At 42.1% G+C, this 24,112-nt stretch overlaps 1 protein-coding gene across 2 annotated transcripts in view; it reads right to left on the bottom strand.

Moving 5' to 3' along the window:
* The window catches only part of IL1R2 (interleukin 1 receptor type 2), a 29,099-nt gene extending 5,749 nt beyond the window's left edge, over positions 1 to 23,350 (bottom strand). Inside the window, exons 1-7 of one of the 2 annotated variants that reach the window (XM_054009987.1) lie at positions 23,237 to 23,350; positions 8,764 to 8,891; positions 8,406 to 8,664; positions 5,020 to 5,194; positions 2,971 to 3,145; positions 1,524 to 1,589; positions 114 to 249 (exon numbers count right to left, since the gene is read on the bottom strand). In XM_054009987.1, the coding sequence (XP_053865962.1) occupies positions 114 to 249; positions 1,524 to 1,589; positions 2,971 to 3,145; positions 5,020 to 5,194; positions 8,406 to 8,664; positions 8,764 to 8,839 (887 nt within the window). In that variant the 5' untranslated portion in view covers positions 8,840 to 8,891; positions 23,237 to 23,350. Of the gene's footprint in view, positions 1 to 113; positions 250 to 1,523; positions 1,590 to 2,970; positions 3,146 to 5,019; positions 5,195 to 8,405; positions 8,665 to 8,763; positions 8,892 to 13,029; positions 13,098 to 23,236 lie in introns of those variants that run through there. The other variant, XM_054009979.1, reaches the window with a different exon arrangement.
* Between the last annotated feature and the right edge of the window lie 762 nt (positions 23,351 to 24,112).

Here is a 24,112-nt window from a genome sequence, read left to right as displayed (position 1 = left end):
CAGCAGAACATTTCACACTTCACTCCCTGACATTCAATAGCATGGTATGTCCCTGTAACACTTCTGAGTGGAAAACAAAGAAACAAAGAGTGTGACATTTCCTTAATACTTACAGACGCTCTCCCTCTGTAACTCTGCCCTGTTTGTAAGTTATATCAACGTAAGTGTCATTTGCTAGCCACGCCACGACCGTGTGAAAATGTTTACTCGATCCAATAAATACTTTACATGGCAGGATCAGTTTGGAGCCTATTTAAAAAAAAATAAGAAAAAGAAAACATTCACAGCTGTATTAGCAAGTACTGTTTCACATACTGAAAACTCCCACTAAAAGAGTTGGTAAACTCCCTATATACACGGAGCATAGGTTTCTCTTTTGACCTTGTACGTAGCCTTGAAAAGTAGAGAATTTTTGTCCAATTAGCCCATCCTCTGCTTCTTGGCAACTATCCCCAATATTAAGAGACTAACTGATTATCTATTTTTTTCCATACGTTAGTTGGTAACATTTGCTCTAACCACATTACTCAGAAGACAAGTCCACATTCCAGTGGCATGAAGCTTTGAGACACTGCAGTTACTGTGTGTCAAGGGAATGATATACAGCTCAAGAAAAACCTGACTAGCCAGCAGTGTAACATCATTCGCAGCTGGACTGTCTGCTTGAGGCAAGCCTGTTAAAACCGGACATCAAATACAAAGAGGGGCCTCGAAAGATAGGCAAACACCACTGTGCAAAAATTAGAACCTTGGCAAGAATAATTGTAATATGGACTTAGCACAATGTACCTTCACCAGGATGCACCTACTTTATATTAAAAATATAGAGCCCAATGAAACACCTAGTTTAATCATTTATACTTGTGTGGAGTGATTGCAAAGTGAGTGCAAAACTCTGAGGTAGACAAGGGAAGAATTCCCATTTGCTATTAGTTTTAGGCAATAGAAGGTGCCCGGCAGTGAATAATCAAACTCATAGAGCACAACTTCATGTATAATATAGAGTAAGATAGCCTATTCAAATATATGCTGGATTTGGGAGGTGTGGGGGGGACACACGAAAGAGTGCTTAATGTTCATGTCATAAAATAATCTATAAGGAAATGACACTAAAACCATACCAATCTGTGCTCTAATTAGTGAGCAGAGTGGCTGAGAAGTTACAGTTCAAACATCATGGGCAAGGAAATCATTTCTTCCCCCCAAAAAGCCATGCGGGCCTGTCAAAGCTACCACATACCCTAGCTCCTTTTTACAGAATGCAGAGCAGGGAAAGTTACTGATGGAAAGGATAAACTTGTCCAAAATTCTAAGGATTCTGAAATTGCTTTACTAACTATTAAAACATATTGTCATTTTTCTTTAGTAACGTCTACTGGAAAACAATTTGTGATACTTTTACAGAGAACAAATGAAAATCACCACAGGGCAGATCCTCAGCTGGTATAAATCAAAGTTAGTGGAGCTGAATACACCCTATAGTCTCTTGCTTTTGGAAACAAGTGAATAATTATTGGCCTTACCAAGAGCAGCTAATGTAATCTTCTGATCTGGATATACAATCACTGGACTGAATATCTTTTCTTGGTCTGCCAGGATTGAGAGAACAATAGTCATGGTGAGTGCAATAGACAATTTAATAGACTTACAAGAACCACAAATGGAAGTTTGCCATTTTTATTGCTTTTATTCCGCTGTAAAGCATTTTGTGATACCTTCACAAAGCAGAACTGTGGTTTCAAGGGAAGGGACACAGGTTAGGGAACTTTGTTACAGATGTGCTTAGGCTCAGGTCTTGATCCCAAAAGTAGTGGCGCACGGGGGGGGGGGGAGCTTAAAGGTAGATGTGAGCAAGTGGGAAATACCTGCAAGATTAGGCACCAGACATACAGTCCTTTCTACTGAGCAATAAGTCGCAAGCTCCCAGCACATCCACTCCCAAACTCAGAAGAGCACAGAGTGAAAAATGCATGAGTTGTGAGCGGAGGATGCAAGCATTTGAGGAGTCAAGAGGTAAAGAATGAGCCTCCGCATCCAAATGAAACCCTTAGCAGCATACTTCCCTTTTAAACTTTGCTCCTGCTATTAGGTAGCAGTATTCTGGCAGCCCTGAAGCACCATTTTCGTTAATGCACTGTTTCTTCTGCACAACTTGTCCTGCTTGTCCATTTTAACATTGTGCCTATCTGCACCACACACTGCATCGGCTCTGTCCACAGGGTAACCGAACACTACAGTAAGAAGGCACTTACTGAAGAACTGCTTCTATGCAGATTACCCAGACCATTCTGCAGTTAGGTTTGAGAGATTAAATTGCAGACCACAGTCTGATGGGCACTATTCCAGCAAGGAAGGGTTGAAGGATTTGAGCCATTTGCAGGGTCAATAAAATAAATACAGAGTCATGTTTCTTGGTCTTCGCATTTTCTGAACAACGTACATGCAACACTCCTGCCCTCTGTTGTTTGTGTTGGGTACTGACAGTCATCATGTGTGTTTCTTAGTGCAGCAGGCAAAGCAATTACTGTACCATTTTACAAAAGAGAAAGTGAAATGAATGTCTTTTCCCACCATTCCCAATTAGTTAAACTAAATATTATATTTCCTAAGCCCTCTGAAGACATTTGCATTGACTCTTGTGACAACTCATTCAGTTTAATAACTACAGGCACTTTCAACATATAGTTCTACCACCCAGAACTGTGCTGCTTAATCTCAGTGCTGGCTCAACTGCTAGCCAAACAAAGAGCTGAGCTGAGCAGTGCCTGGGGTTTTCTGTGAAACTGTTTGGACCATTATTACAAGTAAGCAGCATGCATGCTGCTCTGATATCCCAGTTTCCCTGGCAGCTAACCAGCAGCAACAATGAGAGACTTAATGTGAGTTCCCTTCTGTACATTTCATTGACAAAGACCATTCTGGCCAAATGTTTTGTTAAGTACTGTACCATCTCAAGTGGGAAGTATTTACCCAAAGTCCGTAGTTTAATAGTTCTGGTGATGTTATACTGTGTGCGTCCGTAGAGAAAAGTCATTTCACAGGTGTAATAGCCAGAATCTTTTGATGACACAGAGCTGATGTAGAGAAAGTTTGTGCCTTTCAAGCTTTTGAATTTTTTATTGTCTTCATCCAAAGGTACAGAATCCTAGAGAAATAACAACAACAACCAAATGGTTAAAATAGGCCAGGGTGTGAAGAGACCTGGATTTGACTTTCTTTGTAACGCTTGGGGAGGTTACCTATTTCTCTTATCTAAGATTTTATATCACATTTATGATTACAGTATCTGAGCACCTCCATTACCCTACCTGTAAAATAGACAGAATAACACTTGTGCTACTTTAAGAGTGAGCGTTGCAAGGCTGAATTAATCAATAATTGTAAAACGCTTTGCAACCCACCAATGTGAGGCCCTCTGTGAAGTGTGATTCATTGTTATTATTAACATATATTTTCAAATGCTGTTATCTTAAATTATGCATGTTGGCTAAAGAGAACATATAATGAGCTTCTTTCCAGAATCTTCCTAAATATGATCTTGTATGAGATACAAGAGCATCTTAGCAATCATACATCTTCCCATGGCACCATATTATTTTCCCCTGCCAAGTCTTGTAAGATGTGACATGTTGCCAAGCTGTTATCACCGATCCTCTGTTGAGCTTTGCTAGCAACAAGTGTGTTCTTTCCCACTGTGGACAGGCCTGTTTTTTCCTGACAGCCATATTATTAATTAAGCTGTAGAGCTGAACTTTATGTTACCTAGGCAAATAAACTATAGCATGTTTCTCAGATGAAAGCTGGACAGGGAAACTTTGCTAGAATGATTTCAACCCCAGTAAAAACAAGGCCTTGTAAAACCAGCCTAATGACCTATGCTCTTTATTTCCTGTACACAGGGCTGGCTCCAGGCGCCAGGCAACCAAGCACATGCTTGGGGCGGCACCTGGTAAGGGGCGGCCAATCTTGGGGCGGCGGGGGGCAGCGGCGCGGCATTCCGTGGGGAGGGGAACGCTCCGGCGGTGCGGCGCTCGGCGGGGGGGGCGGCGCGGGGCGCTGGGAGGGTTCCGGCGATGCAGCGCTCGACAGGTTCCGGCAGCGCGGCGCTCGGCGGGGGGGACTCGGTGGGGCGGCGCTTTTTTTTGCTGCTTGGGGCAGCAAAAAAGTTAGAGCCGGCCTTGCCTGTACAACTAGGTACTGCAGAATTTCAAACGGTACAGAAGGGACTTCTGGGTGAACTGATTATCGCTATTGATTTGTGATGCATTAAAACAAGAGCATGGTAAATAAGTAATGCATTTTGCACAGTCCCAGCATGCAACTAGCAAGCCACAGGAACTTCTCACAGAAAAGGAGACAGAGAGAAGGTGAGGCAGTGCCTGGGTTAGGCAAACTCTGAAACAGCTCAGCTTCTAGTTCATGTTTCACGTTCCTAAAAGTTCACCATTCAGGGCTTCACTCAGTCACCTGCCGGGGTCAGGAAGGGATGTTCCCTTCCTTCCTCTCCTCCCTCCCTCCACACACACACCCCGCATTATTCTGGGATTTTTTTTTTCTGTCTCCTTCCTCTGAAGCCTGAGAGGGGGCCACAGCTAGAGCTGGGACACTGGACAGGGTGGGTTGATGCTCTGAGGCGGGACCAAGTATTCTCTCCCTCAGGTGCTTGGCTGACTGGTTCGTGCTCACATGCTCAGCCTCTACCTGATCGCCCTATGCTGAATGAGGAAGAAATATTCCCCCAGATCAGATTAGTAGGGACCTTGAGTTTTCAATTTTCTGCCACTGCAGGAGTCTTAGGCATTGGGTGCACCTTGTTCCCACCTATTCTCTGCCTGTGGCACATTATTGTCTAGTCTCCTGTGGATGGTAATACTTTAGTCTAATTTCAGTTGTTGGGTTTATTGTGCAGGTGCCGAGTGATGGTGGTGCCTGTGACAGAGGTCAGACTAGTTGATTGGGTGGTCCCTTATGGCATTAAACTCTATGACTCTGACTCTTTAGAAGAGGTGAAAGTTCTACCTTGTACCATTTTAGCTCCAAGTCTGTTTCCTTTTGTATGAAATCCCCCAGATCAGGGCAAACAAGTTTTCCAGAAGTGAACGTGAAGAGAATTTGATGATAACTGCGGTTCATCAGATTTCCTTTCTCAGTAACTGTTAGGTGAATGGAGACATCAGCACAGTAAGAGGAATTCCTGCAAGCATATGAAAGACAGATGTTAACAGGTGTGCACCACACAGAAGGGGCGGGGGAATGGCATGCATTTAATGCTTGTGCAAGGTCCTTGATCGACAGCCCTAGACACCGAAGTCCTCTGCTTACTAACAGAACCAACACAGCATGGGCAATACAAGCTTTCTCATACTGTCCTGCTGCCAGGACTCAATTCTGAGTTGAGAAGTTGCCATGTGCCTTCAATCTTTAGCCTCTATTCTAATGTTATAAATAATCCTGTCAAAATACAGAGAACAGTCTCATTTCTCTTCATAATGATCAGAAGTCATTCAGCCAGAACTCCAAGGTCAGACTTCACCTATTATTACTTTCCACTGGGGTCAGACAGATTGTATTAAATTTTGGTAGCCCCGTGACTGCAGGGATAATTTGAACATGTTATGTCTTTCTTGCCATCAACAGATTCAGATTACATCTGGGAATACCTCAGTCAGCATAAAGGTAGCATTGTCAGAGCTTAAAGTAGGGGGCTGGTAGTCAGGACTGGTAGGTTCTAATCTCTACTCAGTGACCTTGGACGGGTCAGTTAACCTCTTTGTACCTTGCTTTCTCTCAGTAGCCGGTTTCTGGTAAGTCAAATCTGAGTCAATACTAGGTCACGAGCAGGGATTCTGGGAAGTTACCAGTGTTGTTTTTGGAAGCTTTTTGGTGGTGGGTTGTTTATTTTAAAATTCAAGCTTTTCCTTTGGAACACTGAGTTTGTTGCATTCACTGAGGCAATCTTTCCCTGCTAGCCCTGCTTTGCAGGGAAAAAAGAAAGAATGTATGTGAACCGTATGCTTCTGCACCCATTCGCTTCAATAAGATCTTAATTGTACAGTGCAGGGGTTGGTGCCTATCAGTGGCAATCTAAGAAACAAATATGAAATCTAAGTCAGAGCACTTATTAAAAATTTGGCTGCTGCTGTTTTCTGATTGATGGGCATTTCTAGAGTGACAGGTGTACATAGTACTTTACAAAACCTAGAAAGAAAGACACCTTCTCTGCTTTGAAGTGTTTACAGTATTTAGTAGCAGGAGGCGTGAGCCAGAGTGACATCGTTCTCCCACTACGAGAAAGGGACCAAGTGACCTTCTCCTTTGGATCATATGAACCGGAACCATAAACTCCCTGAACATTAAATCTCACCAAATGAGGGTCAATTCATCCTCATCATCATATCCACTCATTATAATCCACACCCGAACATAGCCACTTTATGAACTTAATACCCTCATATCTTAATGTCTATACTTTGGCAGATCAATCTTCTACCCCCAATCAGGGATATTGCAGATTATGTATTCCTCATGCCACCTTATCTTAAACCAAACTTTGCCCCCTCTATAATCTGTATGTTATTCCCTGATAACCAGAAACTTCTATGCTCAAACTCTGTTCACTATTTTTTTTTAACATCATCTTAATAAAATTTTGAAATCTCCTTCCCATTTGACCCAATGGGGCTTTTGTTTATGTAAGTTTCAAAGCAGGACTTTCCAGACAGACTATATCTACTGGAAAGATAGATAGGGATTCTCTCTGTCCATCCTCTGATGGAATTGTTCACTTTAGTTCCCAGACTTACATCCGTTGTAACAATTGCATAGTGGCGGTTTGCTTCCAACCCAGAAGACTGAACAAAAGAGCTATTTGCCTATTGTTGCATTAAGCAGAATTGCTTTATCATAAACTACTTGTCAAGTATTGTTCCGTAAATTCACAACCCCAGCAAGTTTACCTCTGAGACCCTAATCTTGCAAAACACTTAAATGAATTTGCTTTAACTTTATGCAGGGATTAGTGCCATTGATAAAAAAGGTCTGCATATGCTTGCGAGACTGGGGCCTATTCTTTTGCAATGTTCAGGCTCTCACATTCACCCACTGCTGACTGTTGCTGCATACAGAACTCCTAACGTTGTTATAACATCATTACAGTGTTGCACATATAGCTCTAATCCATAATAATTGCTAATCAGTATGAAATTGCCAGTCAGTAGCAAAATAATTGCTAATCAGGCGGAGGTGGATATCTGTAATAGTTTGCAAATATCCTCATTTCACAGTGTACTGAAACATATGGTAAATTCCTTAATGGTGATTTGCAAGAGGAAAATTATGTTTGCTTGTTTGTGCTTTACCGCTCCTTTATAAAGACAGCTTCAAATATTTACATTTTTAAATTCTGTCTGTTTCTTACATTATAAATCTCAGGTGCTAGCTTTGTAGTGGAGGGCTGAATGGAGGATAGGAGAACTGGGTCAGGATGGTGACAGGTATAACCTTTAAGAGTCAGAAAGAATCAAGGTTCAGCCTACTGTGATGTCATTATCCCTCTTCTCTGCTCCAGACATTCAAGCAGCACCACCAGATTCTGGATCCTTCCTTGAACATGAACGTTTCTTTCAAATTTGTAAACCTTCCAAGTGTGACTGTGGCAAGGGGCTAGATTCACAAAGGGATTTTAGCCGTGGGACATTCAGCATCACCACCCCTAACTTTTAGGTGCCTAGAAATCACTGGGATTCAAAAGCCTGAGTTCAGCTCTCAGGCTTCCTGTACTATGAATGCAGGGAGACAGGTGCCCAAGAACAGGATTCACCAGTATGCTAGGCAACTCTCTGCCTAAAGATAGCCAATGGAGATGCCAAGGAGAGGTGTGCATCCTAAGCCCCACCCCTCTCAGGGAGTTCACTGCCTAAATCTGGCCTGGAGGGAGGCCTTGGGATTCTCATGTGTGATCCATTTCTTGGAGATAGGGGGCCTCTTGCAAGAAGACTGGGGGCGGGGGAGATGCAGTTAGCTGCCCAAGTCCCTTTGTGCCTTGGTCTTCCCTGAAGGTTGGAAAAGTCACAGCTCAAGTTTCAGCCTAGTTTGATGTAATTATTTTACTCTAGCAGTCCAGTCCTATAAAGGGTCTTCCTGCAAAATCAAGGAGATCAAGACTTAATATTTTAATGTAAAACAGAGCAGAAAAAAAATAGGGGAAATAATTCTGAAGCCCTCTCTATGGTATAATCAAAATTACAAATATATATTTACTTCATAAACTTTACTAAAGGGATCCAACGCCCACTGAAGATAGTGGGAGTCTTTCATGAATGTCACTGAGCTTTGGATCAAGCCAATAACATCTTTTAGGCACAGTCAAGTAGTTTAATGGACTGGATTTTTATTTAAATGCCTACCTTCGAGTGCAGATATATTGTCCGGAGTCCTCTAACGATGCCGGTAAAAACCAAAGAGCATCGCCTTGTGCCCAAATTCTTGGTTCCTCATCTCCTCCTTGGTTCATTGTTTTTGAATCATTTTTAGACCATGTCAGATTACATGGATGGTTGGAAAAGTCCAAGTGTTTGTATTTGAAGGAAGGGCATTTCAGGATCACAGGTTCTCCTTTCAGTGCAAAGTAGCGTTTGAAATAAATGGTGTGATCCTGGCAGTTTTCTACATAAACGAGAGAAATTGTTTCATTAGTGTCTCACTTCAAAAAAAAATAAATAAAGGTAGGAAAACAAATGCTGTAGCTCAAATCTTTGCCATTACCTGTGCTTTCCACACGCTGGGTTCTGAAGGCAGAGGCATCCACTATGTATGTACAGATAAACAGGAGCCCAGCCATCTTCTTCCAGGGGAAACAGGAAAGATAAAAATGGAGAACAGCATCTTGAAACCTGCAGGCAAGAAGATCACATATATAACAATACACAAGATAATATAAGTGCTCTGCATCATCTCACATCATATAATATATTTTAACGGCTAGCTGCTCTTGCCCTATCACTCTTTGCCCCCTTGTAGTACCCAGCCTACATAAAATCTATTCCAATACTGTTTTGGAGATAGTGGTCATTGGACTGTGTGGATTAATGAGAACAACAACTCAACAGCTGTTCTTTGTATTCAATTTCTTTTGGAATCTGGACCAGTAGCAGGGTACACTTCAGTTGGGGTTGAATCCTGACCTCCAGGATGGATTCAGACTGGTTCTCAAATATCTCCGGTTATCTCAATTGATGACCAGAAATAAAGGCCCCATCCCAGTTACACAGAAACTATCCTGAAGAGCATCTGAAACTGCAGAAGCCCCCAAATAAGATTGTTTTAAGCAATGGGCTTCAGGAGACTCAAGTGACACATTCTGCAAATACTGGCAGGAACTGATGCTTCGTGAGCTTCTGTCATCCCTGCAAGGGGACGATGATGATGCATGGCTTCTTAGCTAATGCCCAGCTACAGGCTGGGGCCTGACTGGCTCAGCGACAGTTCTGCAGAAAAGGACCTGGGGATTACAGTGCATGAGAAGCTGGATATGAGTCAACAGTGTGCCCTTGTTGCCAGGGCCAGCTCCAGGGTTTTTGCTGCCCCAAGCGGCGGAAAAAAAAAAAAACCTGATATTCTATGATTCTATAATTAACACTAATGGGAGAAAGAACAGGAGTACTTGTGGCACCTTAGAGACTAACAAATTTATTAGAGCATAAGCTTTCGTGGACTACAGCCCACTTCTTCGGATGCATATAGCTATGTGCATCCGAAGAAGTGGGCTGTAGTCCACGAAAGCTTATGCTCTAATAAATTTGTTAGTCTCTAAGGTGCCACAAGTACTCCTGTTCTTTTTGCGGACACAGACTAACACGGCTGCTACTCTGAAACTAATGGGAGAGTTGACAGGACCATGTACCATGTTGTGCAGGAGGAGGATGGCTGTGTTTACCTTGTATAACTCCCATCACTGTAAACTCTCATAAGAGACCGTTAATAGAGAGAAAAACAAAACAAAAATTCTGATTAAAAGTAATACTGCTGCAGAGAGGAGAGGGTAAATACTAAAAACCAAACCGCTGTGCATAAATTGAGATTATTGGGATGCCAGTGGAGAGAGACATTCAAAATCTTTTGAATGGGAAAACATCTCCTGTTAATTTGTTAAGTCTAATTGTTTGGGAGGATCCTCTCTGCATAGAAAAGTGCTAGCAGGTCTCAACACACTGTAGAGAGAAAAATAGCATCTCAAGAGGGAGTGTTAGGGTAAGTCTACACTGCAATAGAAGTTCTGCAGCACAGCCGCTGCAAGGCATGCAACTCTGTATGATTTACACACCTAACTTGCACGAGTGCACACAACACATGAATTAGCAAGGATATCACTGGCACCAGACAGAGGGCAGGAGTGAGTAGTGGTCAAAAATACATTTAGAAAAAGTTTAGGGTTAGCCAAACAGGCAAAGAGGAAAAGTGAAGTATGAATAACAGACTTTCTTGACAGGTTTCGGAGTGGTAGCCGTGTTAGTCTGTATCAGCAAAAAGAATGAGGAGTCCTTGTGGCACCTTAGAGACTAACACATTTGTTTGGGCAAAGGTCTGCATGCTTAAACTTTAGGTACATCTGGGATCTGGCTAGCTTTAATCCAGTCCACCCTTAGTAAACAGAAACCTCTAACCTGCACTGGTTCAACTAAAAAAAAAAAAAATGAATTGTCCCTTCACTATGAAACAGGAAAAGTCAAATGCTGCATATACTGTAAGAACGTGGAAAACAATTGTATCTCCCTAGCAGTCACTACAGTAGATATATACAGCTCAGCCAAATGGAAGTCTGGGAGCCAAACATTCAGAATGTAAAGCTTCAAATCCAATTGGTTAGCCAGCACACTTGATATCAAAATTGTGCACGCACTTAGACCCATTTGTCACCAGAGAAATCCCATATGGCGAATGAGCTTTATTACAATGCTAACAAAGTTCTGCAGTCTGTGCCGCACATTCATGCAAATACAGACTTGCTTGACTTGTTATTGCACCCATACAACCTACTATTATCTGTGTCAGGACCTAGGAAGGGGTTCGCTCACCGCAGCTGCAGCTCCTTGTGGCCAACGGTGGCTCCATCACTGCAGTGGTCTCTCTTCCTGCAACTTGCCCCTCCAACCAGGACACACTTTAGTCCACCGCTGCCAGGGTTTCAGAGAGTCCACCCAAGCGATAATCCAATGACCTTACAGCAGGTCTTAGACTCTCAGACTTTAAGGTCAGAAGGGATCATCATGATCATCTTGTCTGACTTCCTGCACATGGCAGGCCATAGAACCTCACCCACCAACTCCTGTAATAGACCCCTAACCTCTGGCTGAGTTACTGAAGTCCTCAAATCATGGTTTAAAGACTTCAAGACACAGAGAATCCACCATTTACTCTAGTTCAAATCAGCAAGTGACCCATACCCCACACTGCAGAGGAAGGTGAAAAACCGTCAGGGTCTCTACCAATGTGACCTGGGGGGAAACTCCTTCCCGACCCCAAATATGATAATCAGTTACACCCTAGGCATGTGGGCAAGACCCACTAGACAGACACCTGGGAACAAATTTTCAGTAGTAACTCAGAGCCCTCCATATCTAGTGTCCCATCTCTGGCTGTTGGAGAGATTTGCTAATAGACGTCACAGATGGGCCATATGCCATTGCAGGCAATCTCATCATACCATCCCCTCCATAAATTTATCAAGCTTAATCTTAAAACAAGTTAGTTTTTTTGCCCTCACTACTTCCCTCCTCTGACTTGTGCCATGATAGAGTCTGGCTGAAATATCACATAGATACATCAGCTTTGTCATTCTTTTCATTTCATAAGACCCATACAACCTGCCACAGAATTCTGCAGCCCCTACAGCTTTGATGGAACAACCCCTCATAACAGCAAACATGAAAATGATGAGTCAACATTTTAGGGGGCTTCATCCTAGTCTTCATTTGGGACATAAAACTTGGCTGCCAAATCACATTCACATCCAAGTTGTTGGGTGTTCAATTTGTGTGCCAATGGGTTTTCAGCATGAAAATCATCATTGATGCATACAAGTAATCGTGAGCAAAGCCCACATACAAAGTTCCACTCCCACAAATAGAAATCTATTTTAAAAATCTGAGCCAGAGACAGAAGAAGGAATTTAAAATAGAATGGATATGCTCCACTGCCAATCATTCATTAGCCACCGTACATGCTGACTTAGCAAGGGAAAGGTGTAGTCTCTCTGTGAATATATGCTAATGCTACAGGACTGTTTCTTCTCTCACACCAGTTTTAAACTGGTGTAACTCCATTATTTCAGTAGGGTTCTTCTTGATTAACACTGTGCTCACACTATATAGGATAGACACATAATATACATATAGTATACAATTCACATCCATTCTGTGTTTAAATAGAAATGTGCTACACACACACACACACACACACATATGCTATATACACAGATACACTTACACACACATACACTTAACAGTGTTACTGCCCTGGATACCAAGGAGAATCACCTGGAATTCTCGCCAAAAGAAAAAAAGACATACTTTTCCTGGTACACACATCATATTCATACACAGATATAAATAGGCTTCTTCTATTTATGTTGCCAATCTGTTTATTCAGATTTCTCCTTTCTACTAGCTCAGTTTAGCTAGCGACTGCTGGTTTGAGTATAATCATGCATTTTGAAGGTAGGGTTATTTGCCTTCTTCACAGGGTTGACAAAAACAAAATTCCATGAAGAAATAATGTTATTGCAAACATCTCGTAAGATCTCCCCTGGTTTTTTGGAAGGGGCCAGGGAGTTGTTGAATTAACAGTTCCTAAGATACACGTAACATCCTACAGCAGAGTTCTCTCTCTCGCCTTTCGATTATTTGCATGATGAAAATATTTTGCTGCTTTATTCACCTATTTAAGGTCCCTCTATTTTGCTGTCCAGCAGTCTCCACAAACCAGTAGACAACTTGTTTTTTTCCAGATGACATTTCCCTCCCATTTACTTACCTCTGATTCTGCATTCTTTTGCCTAGTGTCTTCTCCTGTGGAGCTGTAGGCAAGGCTTTCATGTAGCATTGGAAGGGTCCTAGTAGATGGCTTTATATGCAACTCAATACACAACGGAAATGCTTTCACATTGTGCAATCAGCTATGTGTCAGAACCAAAAACGTTTTTGGACACACCTTTCTCATTCCTAAGAGTGAGAATGAGAGAGAAAAGGGGGCAGGAGAAAAGAGGGGAGATTTCCCAACAGGGGAAATGACTGCTGCTAAATATGTTACTACGTTTCCCTTTTTGTGACGAACAATAATTTACTTATGTCCTGTTGATGGTGAGTTCAGCTGACAGTTTTACTTCCTAATTCACCACAAAAATACACAACATATTTAACAACCAAAGAGTTGATAATCTTTGCTTCTTTGTCTTCAGTAAGTTTTGTTATGGAACCCTAATGGACATTATTCCAAGCTTTTTCTGCTATTTGTGCGGCTTGAAATTTGTGAATCAAAAATGGGTCATTTTTTTCTTTGCCTATTTAGTCCACAACATTGACAGTGGATTTTGTTTGTCACACTTTATGCCAAAGTTCTAGTTATAAATTGTATATAAAGAGTTAACAAATGATGAATGGATTTCATAAACATGTTCCAGATGTGTAATAAGCATATCAGCAGAAGATGTTTAGAGGGTTATAAGCTATGTTGATATTGTTCTATGCCCTCCAAGCAGGTCAGGTCAGGTCAAAAAGATTCTGTTCCAAAACTGGGGTGCCTAGGATGCCACAAGACAAATAATAAATAAAAATCATATCACAATTAATTACTTAAGACAACAATCATTTATTAACCCTTTATAAATCAGTTATAAATTGAACCTTAATATAAACTGTGACCATTTTGTTGATCCGTTCTCAGTGCATTGTATATTTTCACATGCAGGAGAACTAGGCATTTGACTGATATTATGGTCACCCTGCTACTTGGTAAACAGAGTAGGAAAAACATCCTTTATGAAATCTTTCCTACACTGGTTGGCTTTAATCACTGGGGAAAACTGCTTCTGTGGATAGAGGGAGGACTTAAGTCTGCAGGCCTCACAACTAGACACCTCTCACCAGCATTAATTTAACTTACAATACAAACAAATGACCAAGAACACTCCACACAATTATAAAGGGAACTCTACAAAATGTAGGTTATTGTCTAGATTTATTATTTATTAAGCATGAACATGGCAAAGGAGCCAGTTAAGGCTTCCTGATCCATTCAGGGGACATATCCATTGGCTTTATGGCCCCTTTCCACCACTGTTTAAGGCAGAGAATCTGACCCCATAAATCACAGAATTATGAAAAGAGCATTAGATCATAGTCCATCCTTTGCCATTGCAGCACATAGGTCCTCTATCTAAGTGCTATTAAAAATTATATAATTTTAATGTAGGTCAAAGTTTGGGTTTATATTATATGACCAAAAAGAATGAGGAGTACTTGTGTCACCTTAGAGACTAACAAATTTATCTGGGCATAAGCTTTCATGAGCTAAAGCCCACTTCATCAGATGCATGCTGTGGAAAATACAGTAGATATATATATTATATAGATATAATATATATATATCAGGATGGCCCATTTCAAACAATTGACAAGAAGGTGTGAGTAACAGTAGGGGGAAAATTAGCATGGGGAAATAGTTTTTAGTTTGTGTAATGACTTATCTACTTCCAGTCTTTATTCAAGCCTAATTTAATGGTGTCCAGTTTGCAAATTAATTCCAGTTCTGCAGTTTCTTGTTGGAGTCTCAGTCACACCATCAGAGGCTCGTTCACCTGCACATCTACCAATGTGATATATGCCATCATGTGCCAGCAATGCCCCTCTGCCATGTATATTGGCCAAACCGGACAGTCTCTATGCAAAAGAATAAATGGCCTCAAATCAGATGTCAAGAATTATAACATTCAAAAACCAGTCAGAGAACACGTCAACCTCCCTGGTCATTCAATTACAGACCTCAAAGTTGCAATTTTTCAACAAAAAAACTTCAAAAACAGACTCCAATGAGAAACTGCAGAATTGGAATAAATTTGCAAACTGGACACCATTAAATTAGGCTTGAATAAAGACTGGGAGTGGATGGCTCATTACACAAAGTAAAAACTATTTCCCCATGCTAATTTTCCCCCTACTGTTACTCACACCTTCTTGTCAACTGTTTGAAATGGGCCATCCTGATTATCACTACAAAAGTTTTTTTCCTCCTGCTGATAATAGCCCACCTTAATTGATTAGTCTCATTAGAGTTGGTATGACAACACCCATTTTTTCATGTTCTCTATGTATATATCTCTTCCTACTGTATTTTCCACTGCATGCATCTGATGAAGTGGGTTTTAGCCCACGAAAGCTTATGCTCAAATAAATTTGTTAGTCTCTAAGGTGCCACAAGTACTCCTCGTTCTTTCTGCTGATACAGACTAACACGGCTACCAATCTGAAACCTATTATATGACCATCTTCCCTCACAAACAATACAGGTTGGAGTTTCTTCTTGAAATCCGATAGGAGGATTTTACCCAGTTTTCACCAAGTGTTGAAAGAACAAGCTCAATAGGAAAAGATAGTTGATTTGAACATAAGGGTGTGAGCCTGCCGAATCGCACAGACACATTCATTCCATTTAGTGAACACCCCCCGACCCGAGGAATGGGGACACTCCAAAAACTATATGCTACTTTCATACATTTTCAAGAAAAACATTAGGTTCAATCAGCCCCATTCTGAACTGGGTGAAATCCTCCTATAATATTCCAAGAAGAGACTCCTACCATTGTTATTTGTGAGGGAAGATGGTCATATAGTATAAACCCAAACTTGGAGCTACTCCAAAATTGTTATATCATTTTTATAGCATCTAGCTAGAGAACCTATGTGGTGCAATGGCAAAGGGTGGACTATGATCTAATACTCTTTGCCTCCTTTCATAGTTCTTTTTTTCCCTAAATGTCAGTGGAGAATGACTGACTAAACTCATGCTCTTATCATGAGGCACTACATTCAAATATGATGTCTACAAAGGCTAAAAGTCTTGTTTAATATAGCTCAGGAGGAAATGAAAGATAAACCAAGTGTTTTTGGCAGCCTGGTGCTCTGAAAACCATGCCATTTCGTGATGAGCTGTTACTGATACCACCCTCTAAAAACAGAAATTGATGCAATCCTGATTCACACTCATAGACCATATTTAAGGAAGCCTGTGTAGTTTTGTGGTTTGGTTATACATTAAATTTATTTCACAGAAACCAATATGCCGGAACACAGCTGTCCAATTCCTGGTTCTGATACAAGAATAAAGGTTTACTTATTCCCCATGTCTCTCTCTCTCCCCCCACTTCTCCGCAAAGATTTCTGTTTTTCCCCCTCTTGGCAGTATGCAGTGTTATGCCTCTTTCAATCACCCTGACAGTTACATTAAGAACGATTTTTCCCCTTCACTAAAACATCACAATCAACCAAGAAACAACATAAGCATCGAGTACTATGTAGCATTTGTGCAGTTCTTCACGTTTGAGGGTCTTCAAGTGCTTACAGAGTAGGAAAAGTATCATTATCCCGTTTACAGATGGAGAAATTGAAACACAGGCACCAGGGAGGTTGAGCAACTATTGACTAAGTGGCAGTCAGAGACTGAATCCATTTCTCCTGCCTCTCAGTTCCATGGCTTCCCCACTGGCTTGGAGATTAGTGCTGAATGAATCAACAAGGAACTCCATTTAGATGGACATTTCTATTTATTATGCCATTCAACTTTCAAATGCAATCCATTTTGCTGAGACAGCCTCATGTGATCAAATACAGAACAGAATTTCCTTGACTGGGAAAGCCATTGTGAATTAATGAATTTGGCAAGATACTGAGTAAATACACACAAAGTAAATCAAGGCATCACAAAATGTTCTTTGTTTATTGATTTTGGCAACCCTCATTTAGTTTTAATTATTTACAGTGTATTAGTGAGGAGTACTACATCACTAGTGGTCCACAGAGGGCTGGGGGAGCAGAGGCTAATCAGCTCTAACAGAAACTGAACAGATGGGAAGGAGAGATGAAATAAAGAGCAGAAGTAGATAGTGTGATTAGATGTATTGAACTAAAGACGGCTATAAATACGTAAATACTTGCCTGGTATTGCTTTGCAACCTCAGCAGTTGCTGTAATTGCCACAGACAGTGTGTGGTCTTGACTGGGGAGAAGCATTGCTTCATGTGATCATGAATAGAGGGAGATGAATGATGAGACGCTCTTGGTTAAGATATGTAGCATATTTTGTTAAAGTAGTGATGGCTCAGTAATGGGTGGCACCACTACATCACTGCTTTAAATCTTTGCCTTTTCGAGGTGAATTATAAAGTGTACATGTAATGGGGTGTTACCACTCACCGCTGGTTCACAACCCATAGCATGGCACCTCCTCCTGGTCACTCTGGGGATTAGCTCAAAGCCAACACTCCTGAATGCAGCTTGCACACCATCATTGGGTCTCTGGTCTGCAGGTCTTCTCATTCCAAGACCCGCAGTGGCTCCTTCATGACTCAGTCCTCCAGCTAGGTCACTCAGTGTTTCCCCTTCTGGGGTAAAAGGTCCAACAGGGCCTATCTGTAGCCCTGTTTCTGGGCTCAGTTCCCAGGGCTTTGGCCACTCTGCCTGTGAGGAGGACCCAGGCCCACCCACTACTCCAGATCCCAATCCAGGAACCTACAAATAGCAGCACCATCCTGCTTCCTTTAACTCCATTGCTGCTATTCCTTGGACCACTTCCCATGTATCTAGCTTCCCCCCTCTCTGGGTTTGCTAGCCTACAAACTCCATCCACTCAGGTAATAACTGCAATCTGTCTACAGTCTTTTCCAGCTGCCCCCCTTCTGTTGCCAGCTACCTGGCATTATACAGGCCCCACCTCTTCCTGCCCAGCTGAGCCGGCTTTCACTCCCTGCTCCCTGGCTCCTCTTCCAGGTGCACCCTGTAGAGTTAATTAGCCTGGCTGGCCACTTTAACCCCTTTCACTCTTGTGTGCAGTGGACACCCCATCACAGTGCAGAATAGAGAAGTGCATATCAGCGAAGTTCTACTATCCTTTTGTTCATCTGGGAGTCAAAAAGCTGCTGGCTGGCTGGCTGGCAGGCAATGGGCTATACATGGTCACATCTTAGCCAACAAAACTGTTTCACAACCCATAGCATGGAGACTTTCCTTCATCTTTCATAATAATATTTTACGTTCTCCACTTCTATCCCTTCTTTCTTTCTGGAGTGGCTATGGGGAAAGAAGAATGACATTATCCTGCTTTCCCTTTTCTATATGCTGCAGTAGATACCAATTTTGGTGGGTTTTGATAAACCCTTGTCGCCATCTTCCACAGTTTTTCAGAATAGGCACAGTACATATCAGCACCTTTGTATAAGAATCCATGTTTCAGGAATAGGTCCGTGAAAACAATTGCTCAGTCCTCCAGGTTGATTAAGTTGACAGTAGCTGGAGAAGAAAAATATCCCAGTCCCAAAAGTCACCAGATTGAGTGATGCAAAGGCAACAGTTCAAGAATCCCAGGCCTGCAACTATTAAGACAGAACCACCACAGTAGATGTAAAGAGAAACAGGTTTAATTTTGTTAACAGGAACCTTGTCTGCCATAGAGTGACCAACAATGTAGCCAATTAGTGGGAAATTTTACTAAAATGAGCTAAAATAGAAAGGCCTTAGTGGCAAGTGTCTATCACTTTCTGTAACAAATAGGTTTGTCCCATCTACACTAACCCTTACTCTGTTTTCAATATGAGTTGAGGGACTTGGGGCAAGAGAGTGCATTGTCCGCTATGGGTCATTTTCCTAGTACAGACCAGGTCTTAGTTTGCCTATATGAATTCCACTGATGGAAGCGTGAGGTTTTGACGTAGACAGTTCTCTGTTCTGTCCTCTAGTGTTACATCCATGCAGCTAGCAGCTGACCATGGCCTTTCCAATCCAGCCTTGGATTAATACAATGGAGAAGTAATGAATAAAAAAGGGGGTTGGTGACGGTTGTTTCTGGTTTTTAAGGGAGAAGATAATCCAAAGCACTGAATTTGAGAAATAGGGTGGCAATGTGGACCAGTGTGATTTAGAGCTAGGCATTTTGTGCTCTTCTTTATGCAATATAAAGCCCAGATTGTCTAGTAGTAAAGATAACAAAGTATTAACTCAGTTCTTGTACCCTAAACCAAAGAGACTATTTATCTAGGATGACCAGACAGCAAGTATGAAAAATCGGGACAGGAGGTGGGGGGTAATAGGAGCCTATATAAGATAAAGCCCCAAATATCAGGACTGTCCCTATAAAATTGGGACATCTGATCACCCTACTATTTATCTAACTTTTAGCTACCAGTATAGCTCTCATCATCACAGTATTTGAGTGCTGCCCATATATTGAAAGGAAACCAAACAATTTCTCGCATTTGCCTCCCTCCCTTCCCTGTGGGTAAAACCATAAGACATACTGCCTGTATTAAGTTGAGTCAGCTTTTTCAAGAGAAGTTGAATGATTCGGGAATGACTGCACTGAGATCCATGTGATAAAAATAAATAGTTGGTATTATCTTTATAATAGCATTTATATTTACAGTAACTCATAACTTATATTGCCTCAATTGTTTGGTATCCATTTATATTCCATAAATTGTACACTGACTTTACTGCCTATGAAAATAACTGATATTGTCAACAATTTTAAGACTTGTCCCAACCGTCCTGACTTTTTTTTTTGGCAAAAGTGAGGTGCAGAGGAACATGTGGGGAGGGAGCCAGGGCTCGGGACAGGGGAGCAGGCAGGGCTCAAGCGAGCAGCAATACCAGCCCCATTTGGGGGGCAGGCCGGGCTCAGATGAGTAGCAATGCCAGCCCCAGGCAGTGGGGGGGGGGGAAAGATGGGTTCTGGCCAGCCCCATGCAGGGGGGAGGGAGGGACTTGGGCAAACTGCTTGGGCTAGCCCCACGCCGTGTCCCATTTTCCCTTTGGGAAATATGGTCACCATATTTAGCCATCACTGAAATGCAAGCATCTTTGTTTTAAAACACAGCAATACTTATAGCATACAGCAAACACAATACATGAAAGGAAGACTACAATATCCAGTTGAAACTACAGGGAGAAAGTAAATTATGTAGAGAGCGTGTAATTACGTGGAATGGAACAATGATAACAAAATTGATTTTTTTTTTAAATAAACAAGTTTAGCAGATGGCTTAAACAAAAAAAAGTATTTCCAAAGAAAGAACTGCTGGAACAAAAACCCAGCTTTTGATTACTGGTTTTTTAATTAAAGGTAAATATAATTGTTGACAATACTAGTTATTTTCGTAAGCAGTAGCAGCCAGTGTACGATATATAGAATATGATAAGAGAAACGGGGGTGGAAGCTTGGGAGAAGGAGTGGAATGGGGACAGGTCACTCGCTACTGCCGGCGCCAGGCCCCCTGCTAACTCTCCAGGCCACCCTGTACCATGAGAACACCTTCTTAGGGTGGACTGTGCCAATATAATGGGCAATGTGATGGGGCTTCTGGCAGGGAGCATCGAATACCTGGTACACACCATCACAGGTGTCTTAACAACACTAGCTGTCCTTATTAAAACAAATTACTTCCCTATGCTACCATAATGATTCCCAAATCCTTTTCACTTTCATTAGTTTATTTTTATTCCGTTTTTTTAAAAATGTGCTCATCAAAATAGCTCGGAGTGCACAAACACATTGAAATTAATACAGCAGAAAAACAAAGAATAAACATACGCAACCTTCACTGCAAACAAACACAGGACCTGGCTTGCTACACCACTGGATACCCTTGTCACCTGTCCCCCATTGTCCTCCTTCTTGTCACTGTTCACAGCTGGGGCCTGTGACCGCCTGCTCCCCCAAAGTATCCCCAGGGCTCTTGGGATGGTGCTGGGGTCTATGCTGAGGATGGCATGCAACTCTTTGTAAAATCAGCATGTCTGCAGCTCCCACCAGAACGACTGTTAGGTTCCCTGGCCTTCTGGTATGCCTGCCGCTGCTCCTTGGCTTTCATGTAGCACTGCTGCAGGTCCCTCTTGTAGTCTTTCTCCTCCATGCCCCAAGTGATCTGCTTGCAGATATTGACGTTTCTATGCTGGATCAGCTACACTACAAAATTAAGCCTCTTCTCCACGCAGATCCAGGAAATCCAACATCTCTTGCCTACTCCAGGCAGGGGCACATCTGAAGCGTGTAGCTGACATGGCCAGATGGGCAGTTGCTAGGTGAGCTCTCCACGCTGAGCAAACAGGAAACGGAATTTCAAAAATTCACGTGGCGTTAAAAGGAGAGGGGCATAAACCTGTGTACCTGGCCACCAGGCAGTGGAGTTCAAAATGGTTCAAAATGAGGCATGGTGGGATGCCGCCTGGAGGCCACTACAGTTAACGTAAGTAACACAGTGTTCACACGGACACTCCGTCGACCTAACTATGCCTCTCGCACAGGTGGAGTTATTAAGTCGGTGTAGTGGGCGAGTTACATCAGTGGGAGCGACATTTTAGTGTAGATGCTTACACAGTTAGGTCGACGTAAGCTGCCTTGCATCGACCTAACTTTGTAGTGTAGCCTAGGCCTAAGGAATGAAGTCTGAGAGAGAGACAGAGCCTGAAAATGGAGTTCACTACAGCTTGGTTGGTGAAATGTGGCTTGACCAGAAAGGACTGTGCTTTAACCTTTATTTCTCAGTGCTAATCTAAAGACTTCCAATGCGGTGTTCCACTTGACTAATAAATCCTACTCTTCTGAAAACGGTGTTTGGGGTATCACTGCAAATACTGCCTGGGGTGCATTAGTCTCTAAAGAGTGGTCAAGTCTTTCCTAGGAGTTTCTCTCAGTTGGACTCCCCAAGCAGAGTGCTCGGTGTGAAGCAGGAGTGCTGGAGCCTAGTAGTTCAGTCTAGGAGACAGTGAGGCTGCATAGCCGACTCTGAAGGAAGACTGAGACCCCTGGGGGTGCAGGGGGATCTGGCACACTAAAGGGGCTCCTCCAAGAGATTGTTTAAAAAATGGGGTGTAGCACAGATCCTGTGGATCCATGACACCTGTGAAGGGTCCAAATAGCTAATTGAGATTTGATTTCTGGACACGTTCACAGTCAACTATGCCACTATCCAAAATATTACCAAAACACTAGGAAAGAAAGCTACCTAATCCAAGTAACTGTGTAGCTCTTGTATTATACAATCCAGTCATCATGATAGGCTGGAAACAAAGGCATTCTCATATCACTGCAGGAAACGCACTCAGCGATTGGCGTCATTTTTAGCAGAGGCTTTGCTTGTCTCACCTGCCCAGATGTCAATCAAATGAATACAGCCCCTTCATCAGATTTGCTCCCCCCCAGATTTTCTAGTGAATCTCTTCTATTGCTTTGAGAAGAGTGCAAAAGGAAAGGAACAAGCACAAGAGAAAATGTCAGAGAGAGCAACCCATCAGGAAATTGTACAATGAGCAGGAGAACACGTTGGTTAACACGTCCTGTACCCTGGTGAAAGCCTAGGGGGTTTTTTTGTAAGTGAAATGTTGCAGTGGATGAACAAAGAACAGTATTGCATCAAAAATCAACTGCTTTGTTGCTGTGCAGTGTGCCAGTTATGTGAGGCAAAAGGCAACTCAAAGCTGCTCTGTACAATGTTTGTTATCTTTGAAGACTCTAATGGAGTGTCAGCACCTTCTAAGAATGCTGAGGCATTCTAGTACCACACAGACCCACAGCTCAGTGGAGCAAAAACAAAGGCTCCATATCTAGGAAAGGATCCATTTTTCTAACAAGCTAAATGTTATCAAGAAGGAATGTTATCTAGCTATTAAAGCAAAGGGGATCAGGAGTCTAGGGCTCCGTTTCCAGCACTGCGGTTTTGTCTTCACTTTACAGTTAACTCCAGCTCTTACGTGGGTGTTGCCGCTAACTACTGCTCTTGCCAATACGCGCAATTCTCTTAGCTGAGGTTAGTGGTGCTTCTATTCTAGACTAGATGGCTTGTCTGGGATGGCTGCTAAAACCTGAGTGAAGGACTGACTAGTTTTCCCACAATTCACTGGGAAAGAATCAGAACAGCTCAGCTTAGTGCAGAACAAAAGACCAATGGGATGTGTGCCCATAAGTCCTAATGACTTACCTTGGTGGGTGCAGCAGCAATAAGGATCCAGTAACTGGGGTGGGGCTTTGCAGTGTGGAGGATCAGACCCAAACTAGGCAAACCCTGGTGTTGATCATCCGAGTTAATCCTGCAGCGAAGACCTTCTCTGTGTGACCTTGGGTGAGTGAGTCATTTATGGCTTAATTTTTCAGATATATTGATCACCCACAATTCCCATAAGTTAGACTAAACAGAGTGTTGTGCAGGTTCATTCATTAATGTTTGGATGAATTAATCTTAAGATTCTCAAATGCAAGTTGCTAAACAAATTCAAAATGGTGGAACAGATGTAACCGATTATATGCAAAACAATCAGGAGAGAGAGAAGACCAAGAAGAAAGGACATGCTACAATGTAAACAATCAACTATCCATTTACAAGAACTGTGGGAATCAATTAAATTGATTCCTAATTATTTAATGGGTTCATCCTGGTAAAAAAATAAAAAAAAAAAACAACAACCCACCTCTAAATCTGCTAATATTTCCTCCATTCTTACAATCCTTGCATCAGTCTTCACTGCAGAGGAGATTCCCACACCTGAGCTATTCTCTTTAGGTGACAATCTGAGGAACTGTCCCAGATTGAGGTGTCAATAGAGGAGGTTTTGGAACAAACTGCTAAATTAAACAGCAATAAGTCACCAGGACCTGACGCTATGCACCCAAGTGAATGTGAAAATGCAGAACTACTAACTGTGGTATACTTTTCGTACTCTGTACCAGATGACTGGAGGAAGCTAATGTAACACTGTTTTCTTTTAAATGGCTCCAGAGGCAGTCCTGGCAATTATAGCCTGGTAAATCTAACTTGAGTACCAGGCAAAATGGTTGAAACTATAGTAAAGAACAGAAT

The sequence above is a fragment of the Malaclemys terrapin genome, chromosome 1 (genome assembly GCF_027887155.1).
Source record: "Malaclemys terrapin pileata isolate rMalTer1 chromosome 1, rMalTer1.hap1, whole genome shotgun sequence".
Lineage (NCBI taxonomy): Eukaryota > Metazoa > Chordata > Testudines > Emydidae > Malaclemys > Malaclemys terrapin.
The sequence above is the reverse complement of the archived record's forward strand: the minus strand, read 5'-3'. Positions and strand labels throughout refer to the sequence as shown.